Raw genomic sequence first — 14791 nt, 5'->3', positions numbered from 1 at the left:
AGAGCTGCTACCTGGCCAGGTAGTCAGTCCCTAGCCTGTGCCATTACTGGTGTTCAGTCCAGCCTAGGTACAGGATATTTTATTGAGTTACGTGTCAGTTCTTGTCGACCTGTTCTCTAGCCTGTGCAGGTCCCTCTGAATGGCAGCTCTTTCTTGAATTTTGTTGACGGCCCTGCTTAACTCACTGACATCCTTGATGTGAGTGGATTCCATGTCCCACCCCAGGTCATTGGTAAATTAGACAGGATAAGCCTCAGCATAGACACCTAAAGAGCTCCACTTCTAACGGACCTTCAGGTAGAGTGTGAGCTGTTAACCATTGCTGCTATTTGAGTTTATTTCAACCCATTTATCACACAGCAGTTTACTCATTTGGCAGCTCATCCATCTAGAGTTGGCTCCCTCACTGCTCTCAGGAGGTTGAACTCCACTATTTTGTCATCACTACATCCGTTGCTGCCATTGGTTACTGTGCCTCCAACCTGGGTCATCCCTATTGGTGAGTAGCAGATCTGGGGAAGCATATCCCTGTATTAGACCATCAAGCACTAGCATGAAGAAATTGTCCCTGACATCGTCCAGGAACCTCTGGTTCTAATTTCTTCTTGGAACATCTGGAAAGCTTGATTCTGTATTTGAGATAGCTGCAAAGTGAGTAAACTGCATAAGAAAATACAAGAGTTTAAAAAATTTGAAATCTTTAAGTACAGACAGTAAGAAAAAGAGGACAGGGATAAGAACATGATAATCTTTTTTGAGGTGCTGTTTGGTTAGACTAAAGTTTGTCTATGTTGCATGCTAAAAGAACACTAATAATGCATTTCTGTAAAATAAATGTGCTCAAATCTGTTTGGTGTATTCTGGTTTTATTACCAGCACTTGGTAGAGATCACATACATAAATTGATCACAGCTTTGCTTCTTATGAGGTACTCAGCCACCCTAATCTTATGCCAATAATAAGGAATAAAAATATGCTATACTGTATAACTGTTCATTCTGTTATATATGAGACTTACCTTCCTAATTCTGGTGTTGCAAAACTAATACAGAATATCTGAGCTTCTGAGATTATCGAAGAATGTATTTAAAACTAGAATTTCTTCACTTAAAGTGGACAGAATGGTACTGTGGATTTTGTTTCTCTTTTCGTAGAGACATTAATTATATAAATTTATCTGACAGGTTAGCCAGTGGACCAGACTTTGTGAGATCAGCATACCTCGGGCTGTTGAAGAATTTTTGGCGGCATCTACTGAGCGCTGTCAGACTGTTCCTCCTGACATTTTACAGCTTGAAAGGAAGCTTGGAGAACCTGTCCGAGTACATAATGATGACAAAATTCGAAGGCAAAAACTTCAGCAGCAGAAAGCAGTTGCCAAGGCTGCGGTGCCTTTACTTGGTAAAGAAGCAGCAACAGAGGAAGGAAAATCAGTGGAAAAGCATGAACTCCCAAGTTTGGAACTGAGCATCGCTTTCTCCAAGCTACTTGTCCAGGAAGTATCGGATGCAGTCAACAGGGAGGCACCGCACATCAGGAGAACAAAAACCTCTGACCTTCCACTTTTGGACCACGTTTTTGCAGAAGGGCTTTATTTTACCTTGGCAGATATAGTGCTGTTGCCATGCATCCATCAGTTCTTGGTAAGATGACAAGTTCTTCGAATATTAAGTATTGTATATGTATTTTTTTTAAGAGCTGGAAAGTTGTAAGATATGTTAATTTACAACACAGGGTGTTCCAAAGATGGACCCAATTTCAAAGCAGCATACAGGATGTTTCAAAAAGATGGACCCTATCTCTCCACAACCATGAACCACCCATGAATGAAACTTACCACTTGAAAGGGTAGGGCACAGAGTTTCAAATTTTTACTCCTAGATGCCTCATTAAACTGTTTGTAAATTTTTGTGTAACATGTTGCAATTGTGAAATACACTGCTTTGAAATTGGGTCCATCTTTTTGAAACACCCTGTGTATTGTGATATTAGCAATGTGAACTTAAACTGAAACAGAATATTGAAACGGAATATTTGTCTTTGTTTTTGTACAGACAAAACCAGGGATTGGTGAGATCACCCAAATTACTTTTAGACATATAGCATATAAATAGTCAGTAAATACTGTTAACTGTTAAAACATTATGCTGAAATATTTTTGGTATCAAATTGCCTAGGAAGTTCCTTCATGAAAATACTTAAAATGGACACTTAAAGGGTATTCTAATATGCATAAAGCAAAAGTAGGTAAGCATGAGCCTATTTTAATTTTCGTTTCATTGTACTAAGGGACAAGGCAAAATGAATTCCTACCTATTTTGTTGCACTTTTACTACATGAATATTATCTGGATTGAAATTCTTTTCAGGAAAGATTTTAAACTTTATGTGACTTTAACTGGACATGGACAGATATGCCTAAAAGAAAACAAATAGCTTCTAAGAAAATAAGAGTGCATTTTAGGGAGGCAGTGAATAGAGAGAGATTGAAGGACAGTGGTGGCTTCGTAGAGGTGTAAATACTTGACTTTCCTTACCCATACAAGACCTGAAGAATTGACATGGGAGAGTTCCAAAAGCTCATTTGTTTATGCTACTGCTATGTAATTTCTTGAGGTTGTCTTGTGAATATTTTTTGTTTACAAGTATTTATCTTTAATGTATGGTGTGTTATGATTTCCAGTGTGCTTATTTCTCCTCATAATAGGGTAATTGTTCTTAATCTTTGCTATTGTTTTCTTCTAGTTCCTAGAATGAATATGCTTTGGGAGGAAACATTCCTATGAAGCCAGCCTGGCTTTTTATCAAAATAAGCCAGTTTAGTTGCATATATGTAGATAAAGGTGTGTGCCTAGGACAGCATAACACCTACATATCAGCAAATCTTTTATTCTTCTGTGCAGTTTTGTTTTTCCAAATCTTAGTCTATATTCTTCGTCAAGCAAGGACTGATTGCTGTGACCCTGCTTAGAAATGAAGGGTTGTGTCCAGGGCTTCTTTGGGATGTGGTTCAGCCCCTGAAACTTCAATAATGTGTAGTTTTGTCATTCATAGTCTTGTTGCTGCTAAACTGTTTTCTACAGTTTGTGGAAGGTCCTTTGTTTACTGCAGTGAAAGAAGTTCCTTGGAAAAGGTTACCTTGCTTGAAGCTCTTGGAGTTAAGTTTATAACTGAAAAGTTATGATTGAGTTACGATTCTCCTTGTAGTCCTATGAGATTGGCTTTTTTTTGTAATAGAATCTGTGTTAACTGGATGGTTCAATAAAATACTGATAGAAAGTCCACACTTTCCTTTAGGGGATTTGAGTGGTTTCCTATCAGATTGTGCAAGTATTTTAGAAATGTCGGGAGTGTGGTCTATTCAAAGGTGCCTTTGTCTCTCTTTTCCTTTGCAGTCAACCTAGCATATTCCAAATCCTGGACAAACACCCATGGGCTGCATTCAATTGTCTTAGTCCTTGTTTTTTTCAAGAGGTTTTCTCAGCAAAATGAGGAAAATATGATGTATGCTAGCAAAGTACTATTGACACTGTATATAGTGGGTATAAGCAAATTTCATTTTGAGTGTAGGACTATTTTGCATCTTGTGATATGTTTAGAGATTGCAAAAAATCTCCCAGTCTGTATATGGAGGAATTTGAAACCTTCCAAGAGTTTTACCTGGATGAAACAGGAAAACCACTGACACAGCTGGCAGTCAGGGCACCACATGGAATGTGTAGAAATGGGGAATAAATCTTTGCTCCCCAGCAAAGAATGTTGTTTTAAAAACACTGTCGCAAGTGGCAAAACTGATTTTAGCAGTTCCTGTGCTCCAGGATTCTGTTGGCCAGGCTATTGGTTGTGTCAACTTGACTGTAATTTGAATCAGTAAAATACTCATATCTCTGTACCTTTAGATCGATGATCTGTTAAAAGCTCATTTCACCCCTATTGTAGGGCAGAACCTTATTTACCTGAGTATTGAATCTTTTGTGGTGAACCTCTCACTTTTTACAAAATTTATCTGGGCCTGAGAAGGAGATTCCATGTGTGTGTGTGTGTGTCTTGGTTGCTTTTTATAGCACTTCTCTAGTAACTGCCAGTGTCTTGCAGATTCTGTTGTACAAATATCTAAACAGTGGGATTAGGAAAGTATATCAGAATATTTTTGAGCCTAATAAAGCCGTGCAATTTGATTTTTATTTACTTTTTTTCTTTTAACCCTCCCCAGGCCACTCTTTTCTCCCTCTACCCTTTTCTCACCTCTGGAAAGAGGTAGGGCTTAGTAGTGCAAGCGACTTGAGCTCAGCTTGAAAACCAGTTTTTGGGTGGAAAAGCTTCTGTGATAAGACACTGCGAGAGTCTTGCTTAGCACAATCTGTGTACTTAGTTTTATGAGGATGTATACACAGAAAAGAATTAAGGAAATTACAACTGTGCCTCTATTTCCCATGACAGTAAAATGATACGATTTTGCCGACTACCGATATTCCTGCAGTTACTGTATGAGATGGATATCTAAGCTGGTGTCAGGAAGATCTCTGACTGAAGTTGGTATTTGCATTTCAAGTTTGCAAGTTGGTTTGCCAAATTTGCCTTATGGTGTTTGAAAACAAATGGAACTCCCGGAGAAGATGGTGTCAGTCAGATTCAGAGAAACAATCTGTAAAATCAAGATAACTACCAAAGAACTTTAATATGTGACAAATGTCCAGTTTATCACTTCTTTAACCAAGATTAACATCCTCACTGTATTTCTGCATGATGATAGCGGTATAGGAGTCCAGAAGTAGGTTTATGTGGCTACCTTTGAATTAAGATGATGAGTTATTTTACAGTAATGGTTATTAATTCATCTCTGCTTTGTTGTTTGTTTGGTGTTGTGTTTTTTGTTTTGGTTGTTTTTTTGTTTGTTTGGGGTTTTTTTGCAAATTACATAATTTAGTAGTAACAGCAACTTCTGTATGGATGATACTAAACAAAAGTAGTAAGACAAAACACTTTCCTAGTATTTAAAAAACCTTTAATGTATTTCAGTTGTCTTTATTTTTCCAAAGCCTTTTTAAATAAAAAGGGCATAACTTTTTACAGTAATGTTTGATTTACTGGTGCTGGGCATGAGAAGATTCTTGGATCAGATGCTTAATTGATTTTAGCAATCCAATTGAAATGGTTCTGTTAGACGTTCTGTGAGCACCTGAGAATGCTGTATTTATTTGCTTTTCACGTGTGACCCTTGAGCCCTGGTGGTCTGCATCTTATGAACTATATATTGGGTAATATATTTGTGTTAGCTCACACCAAGGATTGTCCTTGAAAACTGGTATTCAGTTTCATTTTTACCTAAATCATAAGACCTCTGCGATAATGTTGCCTTATTTCTGTTCTCTGGTGAATGATTGTTTTCTAAGCATTTATACTTTAACTCCTACAGTTATCATCAAAATTGAGTAACTGGTAACTTAAAGCTTCTTGCAGGCAGTGGGTTGAAACTACTCTTGTGGATGGAAGTGCCAGAGTTTAATTCTGTGTTAAAATATTATTATCATTTGCATAACTGGACTTGCTGCACTGTGTTTAAAATAACCATTATAGTTGCACTTCCACTTTGCTCTATGAGTGTGAATAATAATGAAGTCTTCAATGATTATGTGTCTGGAAAGTATCATACAATCAGCTAGTCAGGTCTCCTCATATTTATTGTAATTATAATTACCAAAAGTAAGATAATGAAGCTGAAGAGTTGTTTTTCATTACCTCATTCCATTTCTGTTATCTTTCTGAGGTTAGCTTAGTCATGCTTTCTATTAGTTGTAACTGTTTAAAATTAACAGAAGAATAACAAAAGCTTTCTTCTCCATCTGCGAGAAACCACTATTCACTTTTTAAAATACAATTTAAAACACTTGTTAGCAAGTGTAACAGTGCCTCTTAGAATTGCTTTCCAAACGACTTCTTCCTTAAATGAATTAATGTATTTCTGCCTGTGTTACTATTAGGATATTGAATTAGATACTAAAATTACACAGTTGATCCTCCTTTTGCTCCTTTAGCTATTAATAATTATTTGTGATTAGCCTCAGAACATTATAAACACAGCATGCAAGAAATGCTTGAAATTTGGTGTCATTTCAAGTGTTCTTTACCAATTTCTGTTTCCACACTGAGGACAGATATATGGAGGAACACTGCTTTTGCATGGCCTCTTCTGCTGTTTCCTGTAATCACGATTTTTAATCTTCTGATTAAAGCAGGTATGACATCACAGAATACTCAAGGTTGGAGTAGTTGAGGTTGGAGGGCACCTCTGGAGATCATCTTGTCTACGCCTCCTGCTCAGAGCAGGGTTGTGTCCAGTCAGATTTTGAGTGTCTGTAAGGATGGAGATTTTGCAGCCTCTCCTGTTAGAGGATGATCTTCACTGTTCTAAAACATTTGGGAACCTATTGAAGGACACTTCATCTCACCATCCTATATACTTCATTCAGAAAAGAAAAATACTAATTACCATTTTTGTATAAAAATATGAAGTGAAGATAGTAAAAAAGTTTGAATAAATATATGATTTTTAAAAAAAGTTTTGGATTCAGTGCTAGTAAAACAAAAGTGACAGATATAGTGCAAAGACTTCAATAAAGACCAGGGACAAGGTATGCTTGTGCCTGTTTTGCTACATAGCCAAAGGTATTCCAGACTTGCAGTTGCCAGCTAAACAGCTGTCAGTGGATGGTGCCTCTGGAAAAGAAGAGCAGTCAGGTACCATTATGTCTTGATTAGAGTTCAGCATTCATTGCAAATTGCTGTTTGAGTGGGGGATTTTTGTGTTGCCTTTGTTTTTTGGTGTTTTTTTCTTTGTGCTTACCAACCAAAATGAATCATCCTCTTGTTAGGAAATAGCAGATGATTCAGAATGTTACTTCAGTTGTGTTTTCCTGTTACTGACTGAAATAATGATTAAAATTGGTCATGTAACCTTTTTATCCTATTAAGCAAATAGGAACTGCAGATAAAGTCTACTGGCAATTCCCCCGCAGGCCTGAGCTCCTAACTAGCCAGCTTTTTGCGTTAGCCTCATGCTCTGAGTGAGCATTCTCAGCATGGAGCCAAGCTAATTTCTGTAGTTCATGCCACCTTATGGCTTGTAGGATGAAATTTACAGTAGCAAGTAACCTTTCCGTTTTATTTTTCTAGGTTTCCAGCAAAAACCAAGGCAAAAATCTGGTAAATTTGCCTCTGATATCCAGTTGGTATCGAAGAGTTCAAGAAGTACCTGGAGTAAAGAAAGCTGCTGGCAAATGCAATATGGAGCTTCTCCAGCTTCCGGAGTTGATGTCTGCTCCAAAGGAACAGCTACAAGAATTCTCTTCTGTTCCCGATGAATTAGAAGAGGAGAATGAAGATAGCCATTTTATAGGTGGTCCAAGGCCAACTATGACTAAGTTAATGGTAATTAAACTTTTTAATGAAATATTTTTAGTAATAATATTCTGCTTGATTTGAAATTGGTGAAATTTATTAGAATTGCAGAAGCTAAGTCTGACAGCCTTGAACAATTTAATACCTTTGGCTGTTTCCTGTCTGATATGCATTGACTTAGAAGTGATTTTACTTTTTTGTTCTGTTATATTTGATTGATTCAGGAATTGAGTGAAGATAGGACTGCTGGAATCCCTATTAATAATTATGGATAATCAAAGTAACTTTTTGTTTGAATTGCAATATTGCATTCCTCTTTTTAAGATATTTATATAAAGTATGTCAAAAACTGTTGCTTTTATGTTTGGCTTCATTATTGTTTCTGTGTGGTGTTGTGGTTGTTTTTATTTGTCTGCTTGATAAGAGCTTTGAATATCTGGGAACCCTAATGAGTTTTATTAAATAAAACTCTCCATCATGTTCCATAACTCTTAATATTTTTTTGCTTAGCAGCTGACATCATTTTATGAATGAGTTTTATGAATTTTCTAAAGAAAATTAACAGGGCTTTCTTGTGAAAATGAGAGAAATACACAATTTGAATCCCATAAAATGTAGAGTTAACTGCCTATTTCAATTAGACTGAAAATGTTGTGCACAGTTTGATCTGATGCTGTTAAATTTGGTGGGAATTTCCCTACCAACTTCAGTGGGGAAAGCATCAGGGCCTTATTTTCTCTTTCTCTCTCCCTTTCACATAGGAAAACGGTGTTGAAGCAAAGTTTTTTCCTCATCCATGTCCCAGCTGGACCCTCGACTGGACCAATCTACCATCTGCAGTCAGTCCTGGAGAAGGTAAGACTTGTTATGTATGTGTGTATGTATTTAACAGTACCTTTGTCTGGTGTAGTTACTTAACTCTTTCATAGGAAAATATGTCACTTTTAAGCGTATTTTTCAGAGCTCTCTAAAACAGGCAAGCAGTTTTAAGTCTGTTTTAAAATTCAGTGTGTTTGGGATGCATGGTGACATGACTTCCCTCAGCTCATCAACAGCTGATGACCGAACTGGGAATAAAAGCTTGGTCTTGATTCCTGAACCATTTTTTTCCCACTGTTTCCTACTTTCCTGAACTTTTTTTCATATCTAGAACAGTAAATTCTGACTACATGATGTTAATATGATCGGCATGAATGTTGTACGTGGACTGTCTCTCCCAAAGCAGCAGCAGCTGATATTTTTTCTGATGAAAATAACATTAATTAGCAAAGCTTGGTAGCTACATATGAGTCAGTCTTCCCTTTTGTGGCAGAGTTCCCTGCCCTGTAGGGGTTCTTTGCTTTGCTGGATTGCAGGGCAGTCTGATTCCTAGTGCTATAGTTCTACAAATTAAAAACTGATTTACCACAATGTTTGTTGTCTTAATTGGTCTTGTGAATACTGAATACCTCTTCTACCACACAGTTTCCTCTAAAAGGTCTTATACATACTGCCTGAAGTAAGAAGTTAGTGAACAGTAACTCCTTTCTACAGGGAAGAAAAATGTTTGTGTTCTTTTTGTGTAAATAAGGTAACGTAGATACTTGGGTCAGTCTAGCCTCAGTGGCATAGAACTTCTGATTTAAAGAATACAGAAATATACATACAACATATAGATGCTCTTCAACGACCAGTATGTGAAATTCCTCACAGAATATGTTAGGAATCACTGAAGAGCTGTAGACACTTACAGAAATACTGCTTTTGTTTTAATATCTGTGTGAATACATGCATGCATTCCCATCTGCTATATATAGGCAATGAAAATGTTATCGTAGTTGAAGCTGGTTTTGTCTGGTTTGGATCTGTGTGTAGTGCACAAAGCCATGACAAAACCCTCATGTGTACTATGAGTAGATTTATAGTTTTATATGGAGTGTCCATCCTTTGAACATGAACTGTTTCCCTTTGATTTTTGTCCTGAGAGAGCTCTTTACTGGGATGTTGCACACCCTGCTTTAATTATTGATCCTTTCTTTCCTTAACGTGGAAGAAAAACAAAACAAAACTTGAGTTTGCATCTGTCAACATTACATCATGCTTCTTGGACTTTATGTGGATGTTTTGGATATACTTCTTATGTTAAAATAGCTTTGTAGTCCGATTGCTGAAATGCTCAGGGAAGATTAAGTGTGGTGAATTTCTGTAGCAAATTCCAGTGTTTTGTCAGAAGTGAATAAACATTTTTGCTTATTTCCAATGCTTACTGTTTTGGCTGTAAGGTTTAGTTCATAATTTTGTCCAAATATCTCTTCTATTTGAAAGAAAATTTTGTAATACATGCATAATATACAAAACCACATAATGAATGTATATTTTGAAATCTTGTGTTGGAAGGAGTCTCTTGGACTCTGTCTGTCTGGGGGAAAAATCAACGCCTGCTGGTTCCTGCCTGTGTGCTCACTCTTTTTTCACATTTGCTGAAACAGTTACTAATGACGTCAATATCTGAAATCTATTTTCAGTTAAATTTTTGGGAAGATTTGCGAACTCAATAAGGTGCCAAGAGTTATTTCACCTCCCTTGACCCAAGATCACAGTGATGCTGATGCCATTTTCTGATTTAGGGAAACTCCAAATTGTTGTGCTTTTCATTCAGAAGCAAGTGTCACATAGGATAAAAATAAATTTCCTAATATGAGAATTGATTTTCAGTTGGATGCATCTGCATGCTTACCTCTGCTCTTCTAAGTGGTACTGTTCCCTTTCTTGATGCTTTTGCTGGCACAGCCTAATTGTTGTTACATGAATTGAATTCTCAGTATTTTAATACTAAATCCTACCTGGCACACTAGGAAAATAGTCACTGAACCTGACTGGATTTTAAACTGGATTTGAGTAATGTAGTTCAAGCTTCCTAACAAATTACCTCTATAACTGTAAATAAATTTCCTCTTACTAATGTTTATAGCAGTTGAGACAAAGTAAAGAATGTTACAGTTAAAACTCACTTTGTTTTTTATCCACAGTAAATTTGATTTCCTGGCAAATCTTAATTTGTTAGCATATATGATATACTTTCTTTGCTCTATCTCAGCTAGCTCAGAATTTGTGTTATGTGTATGTGGAAGTTCTGGGATTGAATTGTTCAGTCGGTCTGATAAGACCACCTTGCTGTCACAGCTATTTACTACAGAAAAGAATTACTGATGATTACAGTTTCAATGTATTATTTAGATGACACATTTAAGTTTTTTTATAAGGATCATTTACTGTTGCAAAACCAAAGATTGTGACATTTTAGGCAGCAGTAGAAAGGATTTTTTTGCCCTTTTTGGACTTTCAGTCAACCCTGGAGTTTTTGTGTTCCTGTCCTGTGTGTGTGTGTGAAACTGTTCCTTGTCTTCAGGTTAATTTCCTGTTAACTGCCAGGGCTTTGTGGAGATCAAGATCAGTTTGACTGGTTATGGTTAGAGGTGCTTCCTTTAGACTCACCCAAAGCACATTAAGAGGCTGGGGAAAGTGTGTGTCTATGTGGGGAGCAGAGTGTGATAACTGTTGTTGCTGCTTTATTATTCTGATGATATAAGGGGCGTGTCTTTGGTACTGTCAACAACTGCTACATGTACTGAAGCCCTCTTTCCCAGGGAGTGGCTGGACATTACCTGCTGATAGGAAGTAGAGAATAAATCTTTTGTTTTACTTTGCTTCTGCACATGGCCTTTGTATTTGCTTTATTAAACTGCCTTTATATTACCTGCAAGTTGTTTTTTCCATCTTATTTTCTCCCCCTCAGTTCTGCTGAGGAGGGGAGTGATGGAGAGGCTTGGTGGGTACCTGTCAGGTGAGTGTGCAAAAAGATGACTATAATAAAAACCAGGAGTGCATGCACAGTAAGAGACAGTTTGATTATAGAATCTGTGAAGAGTTTGAGGTGGAGGAAGTTAGTATAAAAAATGTAGGCAAATAAATAAAGCTAGAGCAAAATAAATGCATTTTACAAGTGCAGCTTGCTCTTACCAAAATGGAGGACAGTTAACCTGTTAACTTTGTAGTTGGTCCTCTTCATAGGGCCAATTGTTCCTAAACAAGTGCATTTTAATGGATTGCATATAAACACAACTCCCAATGAAGCATGTCAAGTATTCTATATGCTTCATTATTCCTAGTACGAAATTGATTAAATCCTAGTATTGAACTGATTGGGACAAGTGTTTGACTTGAAGAGGTGAAATTTTCCATGTATGAATGTAAAAAGCCAATGTGGAAAAGGAAGACCTTTCACCTCTTCTGTGTCCGGTGTGTGAGAAAGGGTGTTAATCCACCGCAAGGCAATGCGCCCCTGCCTGCCTCAAGACAGAATAACTCTGATCAAGTTGCTTGATTTACGCTTGCTTTGTGATCAGTAGCAAGTTGATGGCCAAATTAAATTATTATATAAAACAGTCACAGAAAGGTTAGCCCGAACAAAACGATACCCTGATTGATACTTGCCCTTTGTTTGCATTCAAGTCTTCAGACTTTTGAGAAAGTTGCTACATTTTTAGAAGTCTTAGACTGTAAAGTGAGACAAAGTTTAGAAAGCCCAACACCTACTCTTCAGGAATAAGGCGCTCCCTGAGATGGTTGTTGAGAAGAGATTTGTTACCTTGATTTATAAGCCACAGAATAATTAATAATATACTGTAAATGCTTTTTTTTTTTTTTTGAGGGGGGGAGAGAAGTAGAATTCAGGAAATATAGGTATATAATACTTAAAAGGTTGCCTTTACGTTGTCTTCCTAAATTATTTATGTCACCTGAGAATTTGATCTTCAGTGCTTTTCCTTTTTTTGAGATGTCTGCTTGTATTAATAGGAGTATTTTAATATATGCAAGAATATAAATCTTACTCAAGGTGCCATATTCAGTTGTTTATGTAAAGATGGAGTACAGAATATTCACATCAGAAATAGAGAGCTTGTCTGATTTACGGAACGAATAGTGACAGGAGGATGAAGCTCTTCATACTGTGCCGCCTTTCTTTATGTTTGCTAGTGGTGATATTTTTTCCCAAAAGGAAATGCTACATTTTTGAGGTTGGGGTATTGTTTTGTTTGGCAAAAATGTAAGTGAAACTGTTTGAACATAATTTCTTAAGACTGGTTATCTTGAAATCATTTGAGTGTGATAAGAAATGCTGAGTAGATCTAGCATGTGGCTTTGAGAATTGACATCACAATATGTATGGCCAGATGAAGAATATAAATTTTTTTCATAAAACTAATTAACTGCGTATGAATTAAGGATATGGAAAGATGGAAATTTCCACTGTCTTTATGTGTTTCACTTAAAAAAAAAAAAACAACAACAACAAAAAAAACAAAAACAAGAACAAAATAACAAAAACCTCTTGATGTTATATGTCTACAGAGAAATTGTTTGTCACAATATCTTATCCTCTTTAAAAACACATCTTTGAAACCCTAAGGCAGTGAAACTTCCCTGTAGAAGGAGGTTCTTTGTGTTGCACAATTGTCACATAGAGCTAATGCTTGTTTTTTCTTTGTGGCATTAATGATTTGCAAACAAGGTTTTGTTTTTAACTTACTGTCCAACAGAACTTAGTGTTATTGTAATAGAAGTATTTTTCTGGCAGTAAGAAAAAGGAATTACAGATATTTGGCTGACACTTTGCACTGGAATTGTTAGAGTATCTTAGGAAGGCAAGAGTGTTTTCCTTTATTGGCAAAATGAATCTGCTAAATAAAAATTCACTGAGATGTGGACCTCAGAAATGCTTTTATACTTGGGCAACCATTGATCTTGGAGATTCCATTTATGTATATTATTCCAAAGCCATTTGGTTTGCCCGCAGGGGTCAGCTCTCAAGGACTGGGTTCTTTCATTGTAAGTGCTTTACATATACTGAGCACTGTGTCAGTAATTTGTTGCTCAGCATACTCTCCCTCCATACCCTACTCACCTTTCCTTCTCTGTCCATAAACTCTGATTTTATGAGACATTTTATAGTAAACTTGCATTAGACTTTGAGAAAGTATTTGTAAATAAAGTATTGAAAATAATTTATTTCAATAGTTTTCCTTCTCATCTGCTTTCTGCGAGACATCATCTTAAGGTTTTTTTTCATTTAGAAGTTAACTATACAAATGTAGTCTGGCTTAGGAGCTGCAGTTCTTTTATCAGATGACAAATTAGCACAATCAAACCAAGTTTCTCCGTGATGCTTGTTTATCAGGTTTGACCTTTGTCACTGTTTAGCAATCTCTATTCTTGATTTCTGGCGTGCCTAACTTAAGAATTAAGACATCAGCTGGTTGCTAACAGAAATGGCTAACATAATAAATGTAGAATAAATGCTGTATTAGATGGAGAGTTACTTGATTTGAAATAGTTGTCAAGATTGATTCAATATATCCAAGTTGCTTCTAGGGTTGTTTTGTGAAGATAGGTTACAGTTATTTTATTTTCTTCTGCTTTTTATATTGGTATTACCTTTGGAATATTTTGGACTTAGGAGATGCTTTCTGAGATGAGAATACATAATGCTTAAAAATCAAAGCTGGTTTAGGGAATCTGATATTGTATTAATTTCCTAATGAAGAGATGCAAATTATCTGTTTTACTTTACATGTTAAAAACAACAGTGTTTCTAAAATGAGATCCAGGCAGTCATTTATTATATATATATATATATATAAAGGAGTTAAAAGAAGCACTTTAAAGTTCTCTATTTCCCTTCCAAACCTGTCAGAACTTTTTGAAAGACTTTGAAGATTTTTTTTTAATAGTTTTGTATCCTATTTTGGGATCTCAAGCATCCTGAAGCAGGAACTCATCCTTCTTCTTCAACTGATTTTTCCATATCAGACAGCTCTTTGCCTGCAAGCCACATGGGTAACAATCCAAAGGAAACTCAACTGAAGCTGCTTCTCATTAACTTCTCCTTAAACTTATGGTTTTGCTGCACTCATTTAAAAGTTTAAACCACATTTATGTTTGTATTGTATTTTGCAATTCAAGATCTAGAAAACCTGTGATCGCAATGGAGCCAGGTTGCCTCATATTCTTAATAAATACTTGAGAAGTAAATGATGCACAGAGAAGTAAATGATGCACAGTTACAGAGAGAATATAGGCAACATTGGTAATTGAGGTAGCAAGTATAAGAAAAGGGAAGCTTATTACTGCAGTTTCACTCTTTTATGTGGCTTATATTAAAAAGAGTATTCTTGCAAAACTTTAGATTTCATATGCAGCTTATTCAGATCTTTTGACTGTTCTGGGATATAGTATTACATAGTTGGCCTGAGGACAGTTTTGATGAGAGTTTGAATGCAATTAGTAATTTTTATACAAAAATTCTGTATGTGTAGCTGGAAACAATAGATATGCATGCTACCAAACCAGGTAAC

At 36.3% G+C, this 14791-nt stretch overlaps 1 protein-coding gene across 5 annotated transcripts in view; it reads left to right on the top strand.

Annotated features, from left to right (window-relative positions):
* GSTCD (glutathione S-transferase C-terminal domain containing) overlaps positions 1–14791 on the top strand; it is a 51663-nt gene that overhangs the window by 7409 nt on the left and 29463 nt on the right. For all 5 annotated transcript variants that reach the window (XM_065062804.1, XM_021282954.2, XM_065062805.1 and 2 more), the window contains 3 exons: positions 1185–1643; positions 7173–7427; positions 8159–8252. In XM_065062804.1, coding sequence (XP_064918876.1) covers positions 1185–1643; positions 7173–7427; positions 8159–8252 — 808 coding nt within the window. The remainder of the gene's footprint in view (positions 1–1184; positions 1644–7172; positions 7428–8158; positions 8253–14791) is intronic.

Source organism: Columba livia, chromosome 4, assembly GCF_036013475.1.
Source record: "Columba livia isolate bColLiv1 breed racing homer chromosome 4, bColLiv1.pat.W.v2, whole genome shotgun sequence".
Taxonomy (NCBI): Eukaryota; Metazoa; Chordata; class Aves; order Columbiformes; family Columbidae; genus Columba; species Columba livia.
Note: the sequence above shows the minus strand (reverse complement) of the source record. Positions and strands in the feature narration are given on the sequence as shown.